The sequence below is a fragment of the Eumetopias jubatus genome, unplaced genomic scaffold, assembly GCF_037043125.1.
Source record: "Eumetopias jubatus isolate StellerSeaLion01/CBP00866 unplaced genomic scaffold, mEumJub1_p1.0 scaffold_2, whole genome shotgun sequence".
Lineage (NCBI taxonomy): Eukaryota > Metazoa > Chordata > Mammalia > Carnivora > Otariidae > Eumetopias > Eumetopias jubatus.
This window is the reverse complement of record NW_028274808.1, coordinates 109767187-109793038: the sequence shown is the minus strand read 5'-3', so window position 1 is coordinate 109793038 and position 25852 is coordinate 109767187. Positions and strand designations below refer to the sequence as shown.

At 38.3% G+C, this 25852-nt stretch overlaps 1 protein-coding gene across 1 annotated transcript in view; it reads left to right on the top strand.

Annotated features, from left to right (window-relative positions):
• The first annotated feature begins 22340 nt into the window (after positions 1–22340).
• The window catches only part of ANK2 (ankyrin 2), a 318287-nt gene continuing 314775 nt past the window's right edge, over positions 22341–25852 (top strand). The window contains exon 1 of the mRNA XM_088021069.1: positions 22341–22424. Within this exon, the coding sequence (XP_087877195.1) occupies positions 22341–22424 (84 nt within the window). The remainder of the gene's footprint in view (positions 22425–25852) is intronic.

The window sequence follows — 25852 nt, the reverse complement described above, 5'->3', positions numbered from 1 at the left end:
TTTTTTAAAGATTTTATTTATTTATTTGACAGAGAGACACAGTAAGAGGGGGAACACAAGCAGGGGGAGTGAAAGAGGGAGAAGCAGGCTTCCCACCGAGCAGGGAGCCCAATGTGGGGCTCGATCCCAGGACCCTGGGATCATGACCTGAGCTGAAGGCAGACCCTTAAGGACTAAGCCACCCAGGCGCCCCTTGTTTTATCTTTTTGAATGGTATGGTACACTCCCAATTTCACAAATTTTAAAATCCCTGCTAGCCTGTTGTTTGATAAAAATTAAACATAAATCTTCTGTTGGGAGGCAAGTAGGAGATAAATAGAAATAGGAATCTTTCTTTTTGTTGAAATTCCCTAAAAGACAGAAATATAGCTTAGATACGGTAGGGGACAGTAGTGGATTTATTTAGAAATGGTGACTTTGCGTAAAATGATTTCTTTATTTACAATACACTATGGTGTTGTCATGTAATGTGGTGGCATTGTTTCGTTGATGTTACAAATAACAAAATTATGGTGTTATAAAAAGTGCATTCCTCTAGCTTGTCCATTTATTTATTTCAAATTTCAAATTTATTTCTTCTACTCTGGTAAAATTATTAAAATAGGTGACTGACAGTCATCTATCCTACAAACACTTATTTTAGCACCTTCTGTGGATTATGCCCTAGTGGTGATGGTCAACAATTTGCATGTATCCACTTGTATTTAGCAGGAGACATGGCCAATTAAGCAATCGCAATGGAGTGGCATGCGCCATGGCCGGGAAGTGCAAAATACTATGAGAACACAGAGTAGACAAGCAATTGATCTAACAGGACAGAGCTTTCTTAGGAAGTCACCCTTGGAATAAGACCCAACGGAGTCATAAGAGGGAGCCAAACAAAGGTATAGTTCTGAACAGAGGGAAAGGCAGGTGGTACTGTTCAAGAGGTAAGTCAAGGCACAGCAAGTCAGAAAAATGGAGAGAACATTTGTTAACTCTCTTTCATCCAACAGACAGATATATTAAGCACCTATTAGTGTGCCAGGCACTGTATTAGGCATTGGGAGTTATAAGACATGAAGTAACTGTCTTCATGGTGTTTATTATGTAGGCAGGAAGTAACTAAGCATTAATTCATTAACAAGTAATTGCAGGACATTGTATAAGTACTGGAATAGAGACATGTACAAAGGGTGCAGTTGCACAAAGGAGAAATAATCAATTATGTTGGGAGTCTTGAAGGACGGCTTGAGATTTATTTTACAGCAACCCAAATGTAAGGTGGTCTTTTGTTAAGTTTTTACTTAGGGGCTTAATTCAGAACTTAACCTTGTGCTGCCAAGACAATATGTTTGCTTTGCAGCAGGTTTCAGAATAAGAAATCTAGAATAAGTGAGAAGCTTGTGGAGTGTCTGTACATTCTATTCAGGGCAAAGGAAAACGTGTTGTTTCCATGATGAAGAAAAACAATTTGCTAACTCAGAGGTTGCAAGAGATCTCTCAGAGGCCATCTACTTCCATTATAATTTGCTTTATATGAACCTGATATACACAGTCTCCTCAGATAGGGGATTTGAAGTACTCAGTCAACACAAGTACTGTGTATTAATATACATTAATATCTTGGGATGAACATGTTACTATATGTTCTGTTAGTGCAACTTAGCTTCTAAAGTCTTGAGGATATCTGGTATCAACACAGTTGAATGAATTTAGAAGATTAAAATAAAAACCTCGATTCAGAGTAATTGGAAAAACTCCAGTTGCTTTTAACATATGAAAGTAGATTATATATTACTTGTGATTTTTTCCTAGAAAAAATATTTTAAGAAAGCAAAATTATTCTAAAGCAAGGACTTTTGTGATACATGGGGATTGGGGATTTTTAAAAAGATACTGCAAATGAACACAGCAGAAGTTTCTCTAAAATAAAATGGACCTTTGGAGCTTCCAAGACCATATTGATCAGTGGGTCTGAGGCTCCATGAGTCGGAGTGATCTGCTCAGAATTACATACCCATAAGTAGAGCCTGACCTGTGCATCTCTACTCATTCTTGCCTGTGATTTTCTCAGTACCTCCATGCCTCAGGATGACAAGCTTATCTTGACAGCCCAAATACCTTCCTTCAAAATGCCCTGGTAATTAAGGAGGTAGAGTTATGGGGGATGCCTTTTGACTTATTCTTAAGTTATAAGTGAGAGAAATAACAAAGCATCTATACCTTCTCACGTGATTAATAGTCACATGATTTTACATGATTTTATCATTGTTCTACTGGAACTTGAAATGTGAAATGTGGTTTACTTTTTGGTTTACCTGCTACTGAGGTACACTTTCTTAATGAAAGTAAATAATGATATTTATTACCTAGGATAAAATGTGCATATTAAAAATAATATCTAGTGTGCTATGTGAATTATAAGTATCAAAAGGCAACAGGATGATGGTGTATAGTTGGGTAATTTTGAAAACAAAGCATGTAGAACTGAAAATTAGAAGAGAATACATTCTTCATGTCTTAGTAAAAACAATACGTCAGATAACTTGTAAGGGGTGGGGCCAGCCATCCAGAGAATGGGAAGTCTTATATTTGACTCACTTGATAGTTCTTTAAACAGAGTGGTCATCTATAGCCTGGCTAAACTGTTGAGAAGGAAGGAGAGCCTGAAGCAAGAACCTATACAGTTCTCCATAGCTCAATTCTCTTCTTATGAGATGTCAAGTAATGGGGCTGAGTTTGAGGTCACTTGATTTAATATCTTTACAGATGACCTGGAAAAAAGAATCTAGAATATGTCTGTCAGATTTGTACTTGATGCTTAAATTAGGTGAAACCCCAAAGGATAGAAATAAAAATCCAAATAGTTTTGCAAACAGAATAAAAATTATATACAGAGAAGTATGGTGCCCTTTATAATGCAAATACAGGATTGGACTCAGTATAAGAAATGAAAGACCAGGGAAAAATTCTGGAAAAAAGCTAAATACAAGTCAGCAATTCGCTTCCATTGTTTAAGAATGTCTGCACCATGCTGACTGTGGTTCTTATTAATTCCATGTTTGTGAATGGCCAAGGTGCTTTAAGAACTAAGAGGTAAAACTCAAGAGTGTTAAAATGTACTCCAAATTATAGAAAAGAAAGAAAAAGGATATCACACACGAGTACAGGTTTAAGAAAAATAGAATGGTTCTATTCAGAAAATTTAAAAAAAGGTTGAGTTAAATTAGTCATATAGATGTTTTTAAGTACAGGAAGGGAATTTTTTGGTTGTTTTTTTTTGGGAGAGGGGGAGGTCGATCCTTTTCTATTTTATACTGACATGAACGGAAAATAGGTTCAGTGAAAGCAAAAAGACATTTTGGTGACTATCAGAGTAATAAATATTGGAAGAGACGAAGCGAATAGTGAAATTACTGTCCTGGAAAGCTTGACTGAGATAATGAATGGTTGTTTTTCCTTAAGATTTGAGATATTTACTTGCTTGAAAAATACTTAGCAGATGACTTGAACTGTCTTGTCTGCCAACTCTGTGACTGTAATTTGAAGTTTGCCAAAAAGTCTTTGAAATAAATTGTAAATTTTAATTAAAATAAACGAAAGGAGGAGTTAGGTAACATTATTATTTTTAAGGCTTCTCTAGAGATGCATTAGAAAAAAACTCAATTTTATAATTAATTTATTATTTGGCTCAAAATTTCTCTTTATTTCATCTTGTTTGGAGATACTTATCTTTTTCTGAACTATCCATTTGTCTTGCCTTGGATTTATTTATTTAAGGGGAGAGAGAATGCCCTGGGGAGTGTTGCAGAATAATGGGCAGATGGGCTGATTTCTTGCTTATTAGGAAGCTGGAATGGTTTGACTATAAACTTCTTCCTAAGGGATAGGAGCCCCTTAAAATGAGGCTTACTCAGTCATGGAAATATAACCAAAGATAAAGATATTATTTTATCACCTTGTTTCTATTTTTTGGTATTCTGGTTTGACTTGATGACTTCCTGTTATTCCTGATGAAGCCTTAAGTAGACCAGTAGTTTGTTCTTTTGTGCTTTTGTTATCAGAGTTGGACAGATGTAACTGCAGGATTCAGCAGGAGGTAGCTAGGAGAAACCTCTCATTAAAGAAGAATTGGGAAATCCCATCTGAACACCCCTCCTCCCATTATTTAGAACATGGGGAACACGTGATGAATAGAACAGTGAAATTCTTAATATCAAATGCAAGGGTGTGCAGAAACTCTGTAAACCAACACGTGCTTTCTTCTTTATTTTTTTCTTTTCTAAAACAAAACATTTTGTTTTGTTAACTGAAATTAGACACAGCATGTTTTGAGGTAGTCACAGTGAGATGTAATTACTATGTGATCAAGTTGTAGTTTAACTCTTCTGGAGCCCAATAGAATACTTTAGATATAAGGAACTTCTGAAACCAAAGCATCCCAAACATCCATGGCAAGAATGTTAGTGCTATCACACATAAATCAAAGCATGATTTTTTATTCTAATTAATAGTTCTATTTACCATACTACTCGTTGGCTACATAATTTGAAAATATATGCAGCTTACATCGTGTATCTGCAGTTTTTGGAGGGAGAAAAATATAGAATGTTTTGAATTCATCTCTCTTTTTTTTCCCTATTTTTCCAATTGGTTTCTATGTATGGAAAATCTGTTGTTCCATGAATTAGTCCCAGACCTGGGAACAAACTATGTGGAGAGTCAAGGGCATGGGTTAACTGTGAAGAATATGAAATAGTAGAAATGGGAACTGGAGAGTGCATTGCAGCCCCCTCTCTACCACCAGCTGGGGTTTGCCATGGTTAGTAACCTCTCTGAGCTACAGGTCTCCTCCCATTTAAAACAGGAGAACCTCCTTATAGAGGGTTTTGGTGTACACTAAGGACAATAGTCTACATAAAGTCACCTTTGCATGTTAAATGTACAATACCAGTTTGGTTTCCCATTGGGGAACTGAACTCCATTTTCCCTGTGAGCATAAGAGGGGTTCCAGAGCAATGAGATTTCAAACCTTCTTGTCTCTGAGTCTTTTTTCTATTGCCAACTCTTCTTTATTCCCACCTTCATCTTAGCAATGAGTCAGGCTGTGACATAACTAAGAAATGTTGCCCAAAGTCGCTTACGTTTTCCAAAGTCAAGGATACTAGGGAAAGACCTAAGAATCAGCTCAGAAAGGAGGAAGGCACTCTCTTATAATTAAATAAATCTCACTTGTATTATATTATCCAAAGAGACAGCCACCCTGTAGTGTTTTCTTTCTGATAGGATAGTGTTCCTAGGCTGAATTAGAATACTCATTCAGATAGTTCTAATGAGAATTAGAATACTCATTCAGATATATATATCCTTTCTGAAAACATCTACTGTCAGCTAGGTGAAACATTCTTCTCCAATCCATGAAAACAACGAGTTCCTCCAGAAGAACCAAATTTTGGAAAGAGTTTTAGAAAAGGGTCTAGTCGACATTCACTATGCCACAAAACAGCTTCCACTATCAGAAAAAGCATAGGCATGCACACTTGTGGAATCACAAGTACTGCTCTATTTGCCCACATGGGACATTTAAATTAGATTACACTTTCCTGTGTTTGGAAAACCACTTATTATCTGGAATTAAGAAACATGATCAAGATCCAAGGAACATCAGGTGGCCACCAGTGTAACACAGCTTAACTGTGTTAACATCACAATCTTGTATTACATAAGGTAAGGATGATGGAGTGTATACCAGAATTACAGGTTCATAGAAGAATCTTGGAAATCATACCTGTAGTTTACCTTTCTAAAAATAAAGGCACAGAGATTCAGGTGACTTGCCAGCAATTGTAATCATGGTCGATCCAAGAATAGGATTCTTGTGTCCTGACTACTTATCCTATAGAGCAGACCAAAAACTCGTGGTCTATATAATGGCATGATATGGAAAACAGTTCTCTTTAGGGAATTAAATCTAAAAACATAGAGAAATACTTTAAGAAAAAACAAAACTTCTCCATATCAAATGTAACTTTGTGTTATTATCATATGCTTTTATTAAATGTTTGGAGAAGAGAGATTTCCTCCTTTAATAACATTAACTGACCATTTGAAAAAAGAAGTTTGTGGATTCGATTTCAAGTTTGGTCAGAGGCAAGTTGTCATCTTCATCCTGCATTATCAGGAAGCCCAGCCAGGTATGTGACTCTTTATGTTAAAAAGCAAATGAAGTGGGTATTTTCCTTTTGTTGTAGGAGCCTAGGTTCTGAGACAGACAACAATGTAGGGACGATCTAACTGCCTATATGTTACTAGCACTTGACCCCTGTATTGACAGCCTCCAATAGTCAGCTGCCTTAATTCTCTCTCCTACCTTGTCTCCTTCCTATACCTCGGATGCCTGATTTGTCTGAATTCAGGAAAAGCTGTCTTAATGATCCTGAAGAATCTGTCTTGACTTGCTGGCTGAACCTCTACTGCCAGCCAAGTCTCCAGACCTAGTTGGTAGATCTGGGGGATCATCTCTTTTCCTACTTATTCTGTTTTTCTGTGAGTGTGCTGCCATACCATTAACTAGCAGAATGGAATGAATAATTTGCTGGGAATTACCAAAAAAGTTCAAGAGGAAGAGGCTCTAACGCTTAAGACTGAGGTTGAGTGGTGGAACAGGAAAGAAGATGGGGGCAAATTTGAAGATGAAAATTATACCAAGATAGGGAATCAAGATCAATTTTAATTAAGTCACAAATATTCTTTAGGTGGGCCAAGAAGAGGAATCCCCACTGTTTGTATTTTTGTTTAACTTATAACCAGATGGAGTTTTCCAGTTAAACTAGTAATAACTCAATAGTCTTGATTTATCTGCAATCTATTCAATTGATCAAGAAATATGCACTGCCTGCGCTGTGACCAGTACTACCAGAAAGAAGTATTGATGAGAAAAGACTGCAGCCAATATAAAGGAATCTCCTGGGGGTTGTTTTAACCTTCCTAGGTAAAGTGAAGGCAGAACAGAGAGTTCTCAATGAGAAGAGAATGCTTTTTCATGCATACCCTTGGGGGTAAGAATCATGTCTTAATTATCTGTGTATCTCTAGAACGGAGAACAGAACCTGGCATTGAGCAGGTGTACAATAATGTTTGCTGAAGGAGTATTGACAGTCTTTCTGGGCAAATGTAGAGAATGAGTAAATTACTTGATTCTTTTTCACTTAACGAAATCCCTCTCTCCACTTTTCCCCACTACCATGATAAGGAAGTGCATTTGGAATCTCTAGTGGAGTATGAATTTCATTTTCCTATAGAAGAAATATTCAAAATGACAGTTTAGATATAATTGAAAACTGTTGGGTACCTGAGTGGCTCAGATGGTTAAGCATCTGCCTTTGGCTCAGGTCATGATCTCCAGGTCCTGGGATCGAGTCCCACATTGGGCTCCCCGCTCAGTGGGGAGTCTGCTTCTCCCTCTTCCTCTGCCTCTCCCCACTGCTCCTCCTCTCTCTCTCTCTCTCTCTGTCTCAAATGCATCAATGAAAAAATTCTTAAAAAAAAAAAAGGAAAAGAAAACTGTTTTGGGGAGCACAAGGAATTTTGTTGGTTATCCAGGAACACATCAAGTCATAGCTACTATACTTTCTAGGGCCAAATATGTTCAAAATTGGAAACACAACCATTTTTCTAAGTTAGGTTCATATCCACCTGTTTTTTAAAAGTTTTATTTAAATTCCAGTTAGTTAACATACAGTATAATATTAGTTTCAGGTGTACAGTATAGTGATTCCACAGTTCCATACAGCACTCAGTGCTCATCACAAGTGTACTCCTTAATCTCCGTCACCTATTTAACCCATCCTCCACCCACCACCCTTCTGATAATGATGAGTTTGTTCTATATGGTTAGGAGTCTGTTTCTTGGTTTGCCTCTCTTTCTTTCTTTTTTGTTTTCCTTTGCTCATTTGTTTTGTTTCTTAAATTCCACATATGAGCAAAATCATATGGTATTTTTCTTTCTCTGACTGATATTTATAGTAGCATTATTTACAATAGCCAAATTATGGAAATAGCCAAAGTATCCATTGATTGATGAATGGATGAAGAAGATGTGGTGTATGTATACATAACAGAGAATGGAATATTATTCAGCAATAAAAAAGAATGAGATCTTGCCTTTTGCAACAACATGGATGGAGCTAGAGAGTATTATGCTCAGCGAAATAAGTCAGCCCACTTATTTTTTTAAATTGGCTCTTCTGTCCTAGCTGCTATGAGTTTGTAGGGGAAACAACAAATACCAATAGTGCCTTTCATGCAGGATAAAAAGATACTTATCAAAGGAGAATATGAATATATATATATATATATATGTACATATATATATATATATATATATATATATATATATATATATATAGTGTCCTGGATTTATCAATGGTTATTTTATTTGATGTTGCAAGGCATTTAGTTGGGCATATAAGACAGATGCATATTCAGCAGTTAACTAGTTTTTGTGATTAATGTAGAGCAGTGGCATAGTGATCTTGAGAGAAGGAAAGTTCGATGCAGTTTGTTGTTAGAAAAAGCTCCATGGTCAGGGTGCCTGGGTGGCACAGTCAGTTAAGCTTTCGACTCTTGGTTTCAGCCCAGGTCTAATCTCAGGGTGGTGAGACTGGGCTCCTTGCTCAGCCTGAGTGTGCTTGAGTTTCTCTCTCCCTCTGCCCCTCCCCACTGCGCATGCTCTCTCTCTTTTTCTAAAATAAATAAATAAGTCTTAAAAAAGAAAGAAAGAAAGAAAAAGCTCCATGGTCAATTTGGGACTTGAGGTGGGTAGATTTTAGGGAGAAGGAAAAAAGTAAGAATAGGTATTTTTTTCCTTTTTTTTTTAACCTGGGAAGTTTTCACTGACCCACCAAGACAAGCTCAGATCCTCCTAGAAGCTCTGGTAACATTTCCTTAATAAAAATCTGATCGCGGGTGCCTGGGTAGCTCAGTTGGCTGAGCCTCTGACTCTTGGTTTCAGCTCAAGTCATGATCTCAGGGTTATAGGATGGAGCTTCATGTTGAGCTCTGCATCCAGCAGGGAGACTGCTTGGGATTCTCTTGCTCCTTCTCCTTCCGCCTCTTGCCCTACACACACAGTCTCCCCTACCCCTCAAAATAAATAAATAAATCTTAAAAAAATCTGATCACATTATATCTATCTGCTTTTATATGCCACCTCGGAAACAGGAATGTATAAATGATTTTCAGCAATAATGGGAGATGTTTGAATTTATACTGAGGACATTGAAGACTAAAAAAAATGCTTTATGAAGAATAAAAAAGTGCAACAATCTGAGGGTCAGATTTGGGGAGGAAACTTGAAGGTGATGAGACAGCAAATCCTGTTGATTAAAATAGTTCAGGTAGGAGAGAAAAAGAGGTGGTGCCCAGGTGATAGGAATAGAATGGAAGGAAGACATAAGATGTATTTCCCAAGTGGAAACAAAAGGTTTTATTTCCTGGGTATGAGAGACGGGAAGGAGAGAAGGGAAAAGTGACTACAGTTTCAAGCCTACTAGACACTTTTTTATTTCTGTCCAAACTGGTGGGTAAAACTCCACAGCATTTGTACTAATGCCAAAGTTGTTTTCCAGGTTTAAATAATTTGTGTCATAAATGTTAGCATTTCTGTTTTCCTCATTTTCCAAATTTGTTTGTTGGCCTTGAGAAAAGTTAGCTTCTTTAGTCTCATTTGTTTTCTAGCGGAAAAAAGAAAAGACAATTGAAAATGAAGACAGCTACATTACATTTTGTTTGATATTGTATCACTGGCCATTTCATCTGTTCATTAAATTCTCTTTGAGTCATTTTTTCCCTTTAAACTGTAGGTTCATATATTCAAGGACTTATTGCAGTTAAAAAAAAGATGTAGAAAACTGTCTTGGAAAAAAATAACAGAGTGATCACACTTTGGGAGAGATACAGAAAATGAAGCCCAGTTGAAATACATGATTTGTTGTAAACAAATGACAGTTAATGACAACATGGGAATTAAAACCTATGTGTACTGACTTTCAAACTATTGCTCCTTATTACTATGCAAAAGTAATTCTGGCAAAAGTACAGATAATGTAATGTGAAATCTTCCAAATGATATAACTAAGCTGTTAAAACTTACTGCACAGACATATATGTATGACTGCAGAGAATTTGCAGGAAATCTTGCTAGTTTCCATTTAAATTTAGACTGTCACGAAGGGCAATTTGGCATTTATCTCTTCAACTGTAGGATAACCTGTATTTTTTGAGACTTCCTGTTGAAGAGAGAATTTTCCGTGGGTTTCTTAAATTTCTGTACATCTTGCAAGCAAAGGTACTCTCTTTGTTCCAGACTATTTTTTCAAGGATGTTGGTACAGCGAACAGCCTTGGAAGATAGAGAAGCAAAGATCAGGCATGCTTACTATCCAGTATAATAAAGGTAATGGGCTCCCTCTGGAGCAAAGTACAGATATGCTTACTGCCTACTCTAAGAGATTCAGGTTTCCTCAAGTCAGGGTTCCTCTTTGTTCGACCCACTGAGTGTGCAGACATCCATCTGGTCCATATCCATCTGGGCTATATCTCAATTCTGTGAGAATTGGGAGTAAGGAAAACTGACATGAGTATGCTGAATTCCATGCTTTGTGCTGTGCTATGAGTAATAAAGTTCTTTGTCTCTGACCCAGGAGTCTCCTATCTTCTGGCAGTATCCATAAAAATATAGCAGGCTAACTTGTTAGCTTGTAAGTAGGATCTCAGATCCTTCACAGTTCTTGACATTCTCTAGGTGTAGAATTTTATGGCTCCAGGAAAAATCTGATAATTGGCTAGGTATAAGTGAAATTTGAAATGTTGTATATCAGTTTTTACTCAGTTAGACTCCTAGAGTTTTAGATAGAACAGCTTAAGATCTGAGTGTGGTATTAAGATCCTGGGGCTCACTGATAGGATTTGTGAAGTAGTACTTGCTCTCACCCATTACAAACTATATAGCATTGAATATAGTATTGTTGTTATATTCTAAATGTTTCTGTATATTGATAGGCTCAAAAAAGTTATTTTTGGGACAATTATGCAGCATAGGCTGGCAACACATATTATGTAGTAATTTGTATAGAGAGTCTATGTGACCAAAATGGATGGCCTGACCGTACTTTGGTTCCTAAATTTTGCTTGTGTGACTTGAAGAACTTCCTGGAGGAATATCCTTCTTCCTACTTGATTTTGGAAACTCCCTTTCCAGGTCTGATTATTACCATATTATCAAGGATCCAGTTTGTTCTTGGGAGCTAAGCAGACTGAATAATTAAAATGGACATTGGCTGTTTTAGTTTACTTCTAAGCTGGAAACACCAAATATGAAGCTTACACAGAAGAGGGTATCATGAAGATTGATGACAGAGGGAACCCATCAGATGCATAGGCTTTGTTAAGGCCCAGAACATAATACCCAACATTTACACAAATCAGTACTAAAGACTAAATTTGGGACTGTGGTAACTGCTGTGTGGTTAACAAGTTAATAATCTTGCCTCCAGCTCTAATGTATGTTTAATCATTTTCCTGGTATTGGGTTTAAAGCTAACAATGAATATGATTGCACTGCATGTCTCTTTTTTAGACATTAGTTCATGTTAGTTTTAACCTATAATTTACTTTTATTTCCTTTGTAGTCTTTTAAAAAACATTTTTCTGTACAGTAGAATTATGATTGTTTTAAGATCATCGTGATGTTATATAAAACGATAGAATGGGTGCAAGAGTGGGTAAGAGGCCAAGGGAAGTCCAGAGTGAAAGTAAAGAGAAAAGTGCAAAAGAAGCCGTACTTCAAATATACAATACTTCCTGTGAATGCATTAGACACAGTGGCTCACGTTCAGAAAGTATATACATGAAACTTATCTTCAGAGATCAACAGAGACTTTGCTTTGAGAGGAAATAGTAGATTTTGACCTAGGAATATGTAGTTATCCATTACAGAAATTAACATTGGTAATTTTGTTTGTAGAAAAAAAAAGTATGCAGAACAGTGCATTTCTAGCTAGCGGGGTCTGCTCATTTGGGAAAAGACCTTGTGTTTATTGTATGCAAAGTCAGCCCTTATACTTCATCTCCCTCCTGGCCTACTTTACTTGCTAGCCATCTGTGGCAGATTACATTTTCCAAGATGGCCCCCATCCCTTATGTTCTTCTGCAATGTGATCTGTCCACTCCCTCTCATCAAGAGGTGGAGTCCATTTTTTTACTACTTGAATCTGGATGGGCCCAGCAGCTGCCTTGACCAATAAAATATGGCAGAGCACTTAACTGGCCTGGTGCTTTCTACTTCCTGCCTCTTTAAACCCAGTTGTCATGGAAAAATACACTTTGACACCACTAAACAGTAAGAAGCCCCAACCATGTGGAGAGGCTCTAGAAAATGAGATGCCACATAAAGAGAGAGGCCAATGAGCACCAAGGAACCAGATAGGTGAGTGAGGATGCCACTGTGGCACTGGATCCTCCAGCCCTAGCTGCCTTACTTGACACCCCATGAATCAGAATGAATAAATCTGTTGAGCCTTTCCTGAATCCCTGGCCCATGAGTTTGTGAGCAAAATAAATTATTCTTCTAAGACACTTAGTTTATGAGGTAGTTTGTAACAGGAATAAATATTTGGAATACCATCAGTCTTGACTAAGTGGCAGTTAGAAGTTAGAGAGTACTAACAGATAACAAACTCTTTATTTTGACCTTTTAAAAGATTTGTTTTTTGTGTGTTTTTTGTTTGTTTGGTTTGTTTATTTAAAGTGGGAGAAATAGGGGCACCTGCCTGGCTCAGTTGGTAGAGCATGAGACTCTTGATCTCAGGGTTGTGAGTTCAAGCCCTATATTGGCTGTGGAGCCTACTTAAAAAAAGTGGGAGAAACAGTAGTGGTCATTCATTGATGATTTATTCACAGGAATGATAAGACAGCACACCCCGACTTCTTTGGTCATCTGTCTTATCTGATTATATCCATTAGTTTAAAGGCTTGCTGAAGCTTTCCTTTTCATATTTTCATTGCTTTTCCTCTCATTCTTGAGATTCTTTGGCAAACAGTAACATTGTGAGAAAACAAGCTCATCCACCCTTTAGTCAGTCCTCCTTTGCCTTCGCCTACTGATATTCAGGTTTATAGCAAACCTTCACTTAAACTTGGGATATTGTTCAACATTAAATAAAAAAAGATAATTTTGTCTTATTCAGCTCTCTGCTTCTAATGCCTGAAATATTTCTGCCTGGTGTATAATGAATTATATAATTTTTTTTTTTTTTTTTTACCATTCTGAGAACAACTGGGCAATCATTGGGCCTGTGTGTTTGTGGAGGAGGGAGGGCTTCTTGAAGCTCATTTTTGTGGTGAGACCCTCCACTAGAAGACATCTACACTGGTTTAGGAATGAGAAAACTTGGAATTTTATTCAAAGTGTTGCTAAGTGTAGGTACAGCCTTGGGTAAGTAACATAACCTAGTTGGGCTCCAATTTTCTTGTTGAAAGTGAGGATCTGGATGTCATGGTCTTTAGGTTACCTTCTACATTGTGATCTTTGTGTTTTTGTCACTTCCATTACCACCACGGTTACACAGCTTTTAAAATATGATTTTACATTTATATAAAACTTATATATGAAGTCTCTGAATAATTCTTGTGTTTAGAATTTATCAATGGATGCATACTCTCTCTTCATAGTTGAAAGAAACAAGAACATTTGTTATGACTTATTTTTAAGCTGTTTTAAGTTTTAAAATGTTTACAGTAATAAAGTTAAATTGCACTAGAAAAAATATATCTGTCAAGGACACAACCTACCCCAATGTGCCATTCATTTGCATCTACAGGGAAACCCAATTATAAGAGCTATTTTCAAGAACTAGTATCACTGGAGACTGAGCAGAGCTACCCTGTAGTAGAGCAAGCAGGTAACAGCGCGTCCTAAAAAACTGACCTAGACAGGAACATGTACATGGTGAGCTCACCCACATTTTGTTATTCTCCTGTGGAATACTACATTTGATCTAAAATATTGTTGCTAATGTTTATGTAAAGTGAGATTATAATTAATCACTATGCTAATTTTAATAATTGTGTGCCTCAGGTGGATTGAGGTGCTAAAATTGTATGCCATGGGTTCCAAAAGCTCTCTTTTTTAGGTTGGACATGGTACATTTTGCAACCAAATACCTCTTTGGTAAACGTTATGTAAGACAGGCATAAAGTAAAAGAAGCAGGTCCCTAATCAATTGTTACTGCTGCTTTAAGATCTATCACAATGAAATATTTGTTGAGCTCCCTCCAGTCCAGGTCAGGACACATACCATTTACATGAGAAACATGGGTCCTTCTTCCTAATCATTCCTTGAGGGAATGGACTAGTTTCTCTCTGGTCTATTAAACCTTATGCAAGAGCTGATGACTCCTTAATTCCAAATAATAGTAGGTAAGATTTGACATAGGCTTTTTTAAGTCCACCCATGTGTAAAGGCTGCTCAGTGAGGTGGCGTGATTCTGGTCTTCCCTATGCTACTAACTAGTTCTAGAGCCTTGGGAGCAATCTCTAATCTTTCTGAATTTTATTCCCTGATTTGTTAAATGAAATGGGTTTCAAATTTTTTTCTTTGGGTCCTCTTCACAGTACAAGACTTTGATGAAGATGAAGTCTCTTTCCCTTGCTGTTTAAGGCAGGAGGCCTCCCCACTGCCGTCTTCTTGCTTCTTATTTTCTCCTTGGGCTTATAAATGAAACACCCTTAATGGTGAGAGACTAAGTAGTGTGTCTGTCCACTCTGGCACCATCTCTTTTTCTCCCAGACTGCTGATAGAGCCTTTTAAACACATCTCTTCACATCCATTCTCTGTTTGGCTCCCACACAGTAGTTCTTTACAAAGAATACTCTTTAAAACAAAAACAAAAACACCAAAGTTTATGATTTTACTTCTCTCCTTTAACCATGAGAAATGGCTTCATGTGCCTTTTCAGTCTGAATCCCAAGCCCTTAACGTGGCTTACTGGTCTCTCTGCTCTTTAGTCCCTCCTTACACCTCTGCCACTTTGCATTCCAGCCTCACCTTTTACTTTGTAGCAACAACCTGGAGTTGTCCCACGGAAGACTGAGGTGGTGGCTTAGTGAATATGAATAATTTGTTGTGGTATAAATTTGCTGGGATAAGCACAATGGATATATACTTTTACCAAAGGACTTGGTGATATCAGACCAAGGGAAGTTGTTGGGTATGGCTTCTTAAGTGTTCCTAGTTCTTCATGGGAGATGTGCTCAGTTTTGTGGTCTTGGAATTTTTCATTTCCAGCGTGAGGATTGGTTTTCCATCTCCAACACATTCCCTGAAACTATAGAGATGATATGTTATATGGTTGCCAAATCTGCCTTTTCTGGCTACATCACCTGGTTTTAACATCCATAAGCTAACAGGGCCATCTTGCTACATGGTTCAGAAATTGTATAATAATGATTAGATGTCACACATGGATACTTACTTGGAACAATCATCAGTCTGTGGAGAGGCACACTTGGTGATACTTTCAGGCATAGGGTGGAGTCACTACTACAGGCCTGCGTACAGACTATTGTACAACCACATGGGCCTTGTCTCAGTTCTGCCAATGCCATGTTATTCCCATTCTTCCCCAACCCCACCTTACACCTTCCTTTCCACTTCGATAATTCCTACTCATCATTTAAATCCTCTCAATATGTGAGTCAGTTCCTCTCAGAAGCATGTCCTGTTCTTTCAGAAGGTTGGATATCCCTGGTTTATGCTTCCATAATGCCCTTACCATCCCCTATAGAGTCCTCACACTTCTAGTTCAATGATTGTCCCACTTTTAGATTGTAAACTCTTTAAAGGCAAAGATTATCTAATTTATGCTAATGCCCCTACATTAAGCACAAGGCCTGACATAGAGTTGTCAGTCACCCAATAAAATATCTGCTGCATGACTAAAGGAATAAATGAACAATAGAAGGGGAAGTCATAGATGAGAAGAAGGAGTGGATCACAAGAAAGGAGAGGAAGTGCTTCTTGCTGATGCTGACGGTGGAACTGCAATGAGCTGGGAAGGGAAAATGAGAAGGTCTCCTGCCTGGCCCATGAGCCTGACTTCAGCTTCCAAGGAGGTGTAACTATTAGAGTCCACCCAGATTTCCTATGGAAGAGAGACCATATAGAATAAGACCTGTGCAGGGGCGCCTGGGTGGCTCAGTCGTTAAGCATCTGCCTTCGGCTCGGGTCATGATCCCAGGGTCCTGGGATCGAGCCCCACATCGGGCTCCCTGCTCCGTGGGAAGCCTGCTTCTCCCTCTCCCACTCCCTCTGCTTGTGTTCCCCTCTCTCGCTATGTCTCTCTCTGTCAAATAAATAAATAAAATCTTAAAAAAAATAAGACCTGTTGCAGAACACCTGGCAACTCAGGAAAGGCATGAGAAGAGGTCTGGAAGTAGATCTGAGCCCAACAGTATCTACACCCAAACACATACAAGGACTTTTTATGGTCAACTTTGAGAAACTATGTTTTTCCTTTGTTTGCTATCTTTCCTTCATATTTCCCCCCATTGATAACAAAAGTATCAAAAAGGAAAGAGAAAGAAGAATCTTTAGAGAACCTTGAGAAGCTTTGTGCTTGCTCATAAGATAGGCAAACATTCTATGTTTTCATCCTCAGTGGATCAGAAGCAACGACATCTGGAAGTAGGAAAAGAAATAAAGAATTTACCCAGGAAGAGAGATAGGAGAAAAGGGCTGTAAAATAGGAAAAGAAATAAAGGATTTATCCAGCAAGAGAGATAGGAGAAAAGGAGAGTGGACCAAAGCTGCTTTGAGATTGTGATTCCATGGGACCTATCAGGTATCCTATTCTCATACCCACCCCTAATCAATAATATTCTTCTATTCATCTCTTCTGATTCCCCTCTAATTACTTGTGATCCTTTTTTTCATCAGAGTAGCTCCTTTGCTCCTGGACGTAGGATCCATTTCCAATGGCTAAAGGCCTTGATGCACTGAGAGTATCATTCATATAACAGGCCACCCCAAATAGAAGTGTAACTACATAATCCCTGGAAAACATAAGTAGATATGGTTAGGTACCATAGGCTAACTGTCATAACAAACAACAGCGTAATCTCAGTGACAAAATACTCATGAGAAAAAGTTACTCAGGTCTACTGAAGGTCCATGGAGGAGGGAATAGGAAGAAGAGAGACTCTGCTGCACACAGTGACTCAGGGACTCAGGCTTTTTTCTGACCTGTTGCTCTTCCACCTTCTAGGTTATGTCTCCCACTGTATTCAGCCACTAGAGAAGATCACTCTTGGGAGGTTTGTATTAGCTAGACCTGAAAGTGGCATACACTTCCACCTTTTCTACAGGCTAGAACTAAGTCACACGGTCTCACCCAGTGGCAAAGGTAGCTGGAAAATATGGTTGTACTAGTTTCCTCGGGTTGTCAAAACAAAGTACTGGGTGGCTTAAAATAATAAAACTTTATTCTCTCATAGTTGTGGAGGGTAAAAGTCTGAAATCAAGGTGTCATCAGGGCCAGACTGCTTCTGAAGGCTTTAGAGAAGAATCTTTCCTCAGCTTCTTTCTGGTGGGTTGCTGGCAATGTGTCATCACTGGCTTGCAGCTACACTTCTCCAATTTCTGCCCGAGTCTTCACGTGGCTGTCTTCCCTATGTGTCTCTGTGTCCAAAGTTCTCTCTTTTTATAAGGACACCAGTCCTTGGATTAAGGCCCATCTAATCCATTATGACCTCATCTTAACATGATTACATCTACAGAGACCCTAATCCCATATAAGGTCACATGCACAGGTACTGAGGGTTAGGACTTAAACATTTTTTTGGTGGGGGTCAGGGGATTGCAGGAGGCAGTTCAACTGTGACAGTGGCCTAAAGGAAAAAGAGAAATCGATGAACTACTATCCGACCTCTCTCTGCCTAGTTGTTAAGATTCTCCACCACAAGTAACAGTGCATAGGAAAGCCTTTTGAAGGCTTTTTAAAAAAAAGATTTTATTTATTTATTTGACAGAGACACAGCGAGAGAGGGAACACAAGCAGGGGTGTTGGAGAGGGAGAAGCAGGCTCCCAACTGAGCAGGGAGCCCAATGCAGGACTCCATCCCAGGATCTTGGGATCGTGACCTGAGCCGAAGGCAGATGCTTAACTGACTGAGCCACCCAGGCGTCCCTTGAAGGTTTTTTTTGATGGTCTTAGAGAACTAAGCCTTTTTTATAACATTGTTTCTGTAAAAAAATGTATTTTTAACACGAGACAACTCTGATTGACAAAGGAACTTTTAAAGTTAACCTACCTCTAAGACATAATTGCTTATACTTCAGGGGACTTTACCCCACTCGAATAATGTTACAAGTTTTTTTGAAGTAGGATGTGTCACGTTTTGTAATACTATTAACTCTGATGGTTCAATAAAATAGAGTAGGCATAATAAAATTAATATAATCATGTCTAAAACGCCATGCCTGTTAAATATGCTTAGCCTAAAATCAATAAAGATTTCCTTTTTCTACTTAGGCCACTGTCATCTAACTGTGGTTTCTGCTCTTGGCATTTTCCATGTTAGTCTTTGCTCGTATCTTACCACACTTTATTAACTGTGCACTTTGTTAAGTCAGCCATGATTTAATAAAAGAACAGTGGCCTTAGAATCAGAACTTTAGCTCCATATTTTTTTCTTTAGCTCTGTATTTTATTAATTTTGCTATCTTGGGCAAGTCACCAAAACCACTTCCTACCTCAGTGTTTCCACCTGTACTGTGATTGATATTGATCCTTTCCCTGTGTGGTGGTGAGAATTCTATTGAAGTCACTTAATATTTAAGTGTGTGTCATATGCCGGTATTGCTGTAAGTGCTTGAGATGTATCAGTGAGAACAAAGTTCTCAGTCTTCATGGGGCTTCTTCTTTTTTTTTTTTTAAAGATTTTATTTATTTATTCATGAGAGACAGAGGGAGAGAGAGAGAGAGAAGCAGAGGGAGAAGCAGGCTCCCAAGGAGCAGGGAGCCCAATGCGGGACTCGATCCCAGGACCCTGGGATCATGACCTGAGCTGAAGGCAGACGCTTAACCATCTGAGCCACCCAGGCGCCCCTTCATGGGGCTTCTATCCTAGAAACTAAAGATTATATAAATTATAAAATGCTTTACCAATGTAAGGTATTATCATCATTGCTATGTTAGCAGCAGCAACTCCAATTTCTCAAATATCTTTAAAAATCTTATTATGCATTAGCTCCTAGATATCAGGAAGTACATAAAAAGAAAATCTAAGAAATGAAGAATTTACCCATTGGATGTTTAACCAGAAATATAAACTGGATGGTAAATATTGAAAACGTTTCTTTATTGCATTTAAAAGTAATCCTTGGACCCCTATTATATGTTGTGCAGTGAATTAGGCTCCGTGTGGAATGTGAAAATAGGCATTAATCCTGCCCTCAAGGAGGGGTGCATGGGTGGTTCTGCCTGGTGAAGGACTGACTCTTGGTTTCAACTCAGGTCGTGATCTCAGAGTCATGATATCGAGCCCCACGTCAGGCTCTGTGCTCAGCTGGGAGTCTGCGGAAGATTTTCTCTCTCCCTCTCCCTCGGCCCCTCCCTCCACTTGCACTCTTCTTCTCTCTCTCTTTCTCCCTCTCAATAAATAAATAAATCTTAAATAAATATCACAAATAATCTTAAATTTATAATCATAATTAGATCATATAATCATAAATCAAAAAATCATAAATCGATAAATCTTTACAAAAATCCTGCCCTCAAGGAGTTTAGAATCCAGTCAAACACATGCCCACTAAAAACTGCACTATGAGGATAGAAAGTTAATAGTATACAACAGTGAGGCACCAAAAAATTGATCGAAAGTCTCAAAAGCAGAACCGAAACACCTACAGCACCATAACATCTTATTGACATTCTTTATATGTAGAATATTTACTTTCTATTGCTGAAATGGACATAGCACTACCAGCATGTTTTATTTATCTACTTACGGAGATTTCATTTTATACTTTGAATATAGATATTGACATCTATGGTATGCTATATGGTGCAGTGTTTGTGCAGTACTTTCACTCTGTAATGGAAATATTTTGTATAAAAGCTTAAATGATATTTCAGGACAACACCAAGCATCTAGAAGGTTAGAGCTCATTGTTAAAACTGGAGACCTGAATCTGTTTAAAGCCATGTAATTTACATTTGGGTACTGACAGAGAAGACACTGTTATGAGAGGCTTGTCTGAACATTATCAGAAGTTACTGATTCATAAAGTATTGAAATGTGAAGTACACTTCTTTGCAATTTACATTTACCACGATTGCAGATATGTTGCCAGTTTTGTTGACCGTTATATCCCCAGTGGTTAGGATGGTCTATCCCTAGTGCTTCGTTCCTGGTACGTGGTAAACATTGGACAGATGTTTACTGAGTAAATGAACCCAATTTCCAGGCTGAGGGCGCTTCTAAGCAAGGTCAAGTAAGGGATGCACAATGGGGTTGGGTGAGGGAATGAGTGGGATGGCTGAGGGGGTAGCAGAGGATTGGGGGGATATCGTGGGGTATTTCTGTGGGGGCTCTGACAACAGTGGGAATTGGGCTTCCAGAGGCTTCTGTAGAAGTTCCTATAAGGTTTTGTTTCAGAAAAAAGAGGCCCATTGCCCCTTTCCTGGCTGTGGGATCCAAGGCATCACTGGCGGGGTGTGTCTGTTCAAACAGAAGGAGGGTAGAGAGAGTAAGGGGCAGAAGGACTCAGATGACTCTAGATGAGGATGTGGCAAAGGTCTTTGGGGTGGTAAGGCGGAGAGGAAGAGCAGGCCCAATAACAGTGGGGAGAGAAGGTGAATTTGTCTTCTCATGTTTATTGGAAAGATGAGTTCCCAATTTTGGTAGTCATTTCCATATAAGAAACATTTTTCTAATGTTGTTTTCTAAGTTGAAAATCATGTATATTTGTAATACTAATGGTAGGATCAACAATAGCAATAACACATTTACATAGGCACCTTCAGTTTTCAAAGTGTATTTATATGCATTATCTCATTGGGTTGGTCCTTTTACATTTAAGTATTCTGTGTATTATACTTTGAGTTTGTTTTCTAGGAATAGGGATGAGTGTTTAGTGTGTGCACGTGTATTTGCACAAAATATGTTGGGCTCCGGTTGCATCCACAAATATACAAATATGGCCACCTCGATCCGAAAGACAAAATTGGTTTTCCTGTGATAAAAACCAGCCCTGTTTTCTTTTCTTATCAAGACTAATTCTGGAACTTTATCTATAAGCTCCTTGAAAGCAGGGATTGAGTTTTATTTATCAGTCAATAAGAAGAATTAGGTTAAGATTAATTATAAAATGTTTTAACTGCATGAATTTCTTGTATTTGTGTTACCCTGCGTATTACATATGTATTTGACAAACCTTGATTAAGCCTTTAATATATAATGCATCATGCTTAATTCTGGGAAGTTTAATGATCTCTTTCCAACCTAAGCAAGGGCGCGCGCGCGCACACACACACGCTCATACACACTCACAATCCCAGGCCTTAAGCAGCTCCTGATGGGAACATGCAGTTGTGAGATGTGTTGCAGGTGCTCTGTTAGAAGTGTACAGTGGAAGGAGGAGGCCCAGAAGAGGGAGTGATCTGTGTTACCTGGTTGATGGGGAACGTGTTCTCAAAGCTTCGTGACAAAAGTCATCCTTGAGCTGAGTTTTGAAAGATTATCATTTGGAATCAAGTGAATAACATCATAAAACTGTAACTTTCTTACATGCACTTTAGGATAGTAACAGCTAATCCTTTTCCTTAAGTAGCCTCTTCACTGGCTGAAATACATGTCTTCAGGTTCAGAGACACATTCAAGATTGTTATAGTTTTCTCATCATGCATTGTGTCTGTTCCGTGTTGAAGTACCTGTAGGAAGAAAATTAAGTGCAGGTTTTGTGTGTGGGTTGAGAGCTGATCGAATCGAAGGTGTGTCAAGAACCAACCAGCAAAGTCCCCAAATCATTCGAGTCCCTGGCATTCTTTTTTCAAGGCTTTCTTCATTGTAACCGGTCCCTGATGGTAATTGGTTGAATCAGATTTAACAATGCAGTCCGATAAACAGTTGTGGCAGCTGCTGCCATGGCAACGTCACCGTCCTTACCCTCCCAGCGCGCGCCCCTTCCCCACCCCTCCTCCTCCTCCTGCTTTCCTCCAGTAAGTGCATACTCGCTAGTGGTCTGTGCAAGCAGCAGGGTTTAATGGCAGAGCTGTTTTCTCTCCAAACTGTTCAAAATGATGAACGAAGATGCAGCTCAGAAAAGCGACAGTGGAGAGAAGTTCAACGGCAGTAGTCAGAGAAGGAAAAAACCCAAAAAGGTAAATCGCCAGAATTAGGAATGTCTGTATAGAGATATGTGTGTGTATGTGTTAGTGTGTAATATCAGTGAGATTACAGAAACCGTGGAGCATTATGAGTAACTATAGACTATGGCAGCGCCAAACATTGCCTTTTAAAGAGGCAGGTGCAGACTGCTTTCTGAGAATAGGAAAGGAACCAGGGTTCCTGATGGATACGTTGACTGGAGCATGGTGAAGTGAACAGAGATAAGGTGTGTTCTGCATGTGTATTATTGAGGATTGCGGCCACTGATGGATGCTTCTGGTGTTAACTGGGTATATATATAGAGAGAGTCATTTTATTTTTAGAATGAGTGAGTTTAAAAGGAAATGTTAAGCAGGGTGGATTGTGAAGCAAAAGGGAGATTTTTGACCAGATGTTTGCTCGGGGATGATCTTGAGATGGCCAGACAGCAAACGCCTTTGGTTCCGTGCTAAGTGTATTCTTCCTAAGGAGAAAAGACTGTTGTGACAGGAGAAATATGATCCTCAGCATGATATTTCTTTGGTTTGCTTAGCTCCTCTACAGTTTTCCCAGACATGATAGTGTGATAGCTCTTTCATTGATTAAGATAAACGGCTAAGATAAAGATATTATGGGCTGGGGCTGTTGGGCACACAAAGCAGTCTGTAGGATTTCTTAGCCTGGCACACATTCCCCCACCCTTGGTTTTCATGGAAGCGATACCAGTGAGAAACAGTGGAAAAAGATGCAAACTATTCAGCCCCACCCTATGCCAGCACTTCTTTCTTTATGGCCTGACTCCTTCTGGTAAACTGTTGCAGCCTCACCGAGCAATGTGAGCCCCACCTCGGACAGAGATGTCTTTTAAATAAATTCCCCTAAAATCCGTTTATTTCTTGAGGCAATAAGATGGGCGGAATAGAAGATGATTCTCATGTAAATGTATTCCAATGTTAGAGGGTTTGCGTCTTGAATGAGCCAGTTAAACATTTTTATCACAGGCAAATGAATATTTTTCATTTTGACAATTTTGAAATTGCATTGCACTTTGAAATTAAAGATCTCTGGTACTACATGTCTCATGATCTAAAAAACTGGAAGTAATTTGACACCTCTGATATTTAAAAGATCATTGTATTAGCCAACAAGGGATTAGTGTATTTCTATGGTGCCTTGTAATTTGATAAAAATGAGCATGCCCCCATATGAAATTTTTTAAAATAATAGCATAAAGATAGTGATGCAGTCTGATAAAGGCAAAGGATAAATCGGGGCAGGCAGGAGCATTGGTAGAATGTTCTTTTGTACCTGATGATTCCAGATCTTCCAGCCCTCGATGACATTTTTGTAGAACGTTAGCTAATTGATCAACATTTTAAAAAAGGGGAAAAAACAAATACAAAAGAAAAAGAGAGCAAGAGATAGGGAAAAAGAAAGAAGGAGTTTTTGCTTGAATTCACAATGTCATTTCACATTCCTCTTCAGTTTCTCTCTGAAGTCCCTGTGCTGCATTAGAAACATTATACTCAGAACTACTAAAGGGGTGAAGAATCTATATCATGGAGATTAAGATCTGAGTGTTGATACTAAATTCACACGCAAAGCCATCTTAAAGTGTTTGAGGGGGTAGAGCAGAAGAAATCATCATAGGTGATAACTATAATATTTATTCAGTATATTTTCTCAAATTATTTAGGGATAAATTCTTTTAAAACTTGCAGTTGAAATGAAAGCAATTAATAGCAAGTTTTGAATATGTGTATGTATTTTTACACACTCAGAGGCATACGTTAAATGAGCTATTAAAACACAGAGGATATTGAGGGTTAAAAGTAATTTCACCTAATAGGAAGGCATACACACACATATGCACACACAAGTAAACATCCTTCAGTTCATCAAGTCAGACATAAGTGGGTTTGAATCTTAGCTCTATCCTTTAATATAGTGTGTTTGGAGCATATCATTTAATTTCTCTGATGTAGGTCCTCATCTATAAAATGTGAATAATTCTATATATCTTTTGGTGTTTTGTGAGGATTAGAAATAATGTACGTCAAATTCCTTGAGCAGTATTTAATATACAGTTCATGGCAATGACTTTTAAGGTGTTGTTACTGTTCCCTTGAATGGAAATTACTTATTGGAATAAGCCCTATAGAAGGGAAGTCTTGTTTATATTTTTAAGAGAGGCAGATGATAATATTGGTCCTTTGCAAAGGCTAGTAGTCATTTTTCAAAAGGTCAGAAGTTATATACTATAACTGGAAATTTTTTATCTCATACAAATTATTGAGATTTGCATAAACATACCTCAGGTCTTTAGATTACTACTTCACATCTTTTTTTTTCACAGCAGGCAACTTAAGTTTATGTATTTATAAACTAGACCATTAAATGTGCTTTGATGAGGAAATAATAATCACGAGATAAGCATCCCTAATAAGGATAAAATCTGAGAAAAGCAAGAATTTGAGCAAAGTCGGTGCCATATCACTTTAATTGTGTTTTCTACTAGTGGTTCACATTGAGTCCATCGTAGGATTCTGTATAAGCACCCAGGACCGTGGACCACCAGGCTCACTGTGGCCTGGGTGTTGATCTAACATGTTGAATCATATTCCTTGAAAACATGCCTCTTCCTCTAGTAAATATTTAACAGATGAGCCATAATCCACTTGTTTATTCTACATCTCACAAAAGTAATACTGAGGGAGAGAACTAAAGGGTCTTTTGCCACGAAACCCACAATGTGAGAAAATAAGCTCAAGGAATTTATTTTCTATTAGAATTCTATTCTGGTTTCAGTAATTGGGTTTGTCAATGCCTGCCACCCAGAGACCACCAGGAACACACCGGTGGTTGAATGTGTTGGTAAGGGAGGATGCACATCTTGAGGAACCAAGTTAGAAAGAACTCATAGGATTTGGGTTTTGGCTGTAGTTGGTTAAAAATAAAAGAAAAAGAAAAAACACCGAGCAATCTCTCATTTAGCAAGAGAGGGGCATGTGTGGTATTTTGTGGCTTGGACAATGTTCGTGTTTTGTCTGTGTTCAGGCATGATAAGGGAGTTGTGCCATTTTTGACTTGCTCCATCCCAGTCACAGGGTGGCCTGGCCTGAAGATGATGCTTTGTGAAATTGTTTATGTTCAGCAGAAGAACACAAAGGCTAATTGGATAGTACCAGGTTAGCTCCTGGATGCTGGTGGCTGCTTTTCTCTTTCTCAGGCTTGAACACAAAGATACTTTTGGAGAGAGAGAGAGAGAGAGAGAGAGATTTATTATTGGATGCTCTTTAGTGTTCAAGGAAAATAAACCAGATATTGTTTAGCAACAATAAGTATTCAGAGAAATCTTTTTCATCTGATACTTCAGCAAATAGTATACCTCAGGCCCAGTAATTTCACACGATAATTTTCACACAAATGAATATTGCCCAAC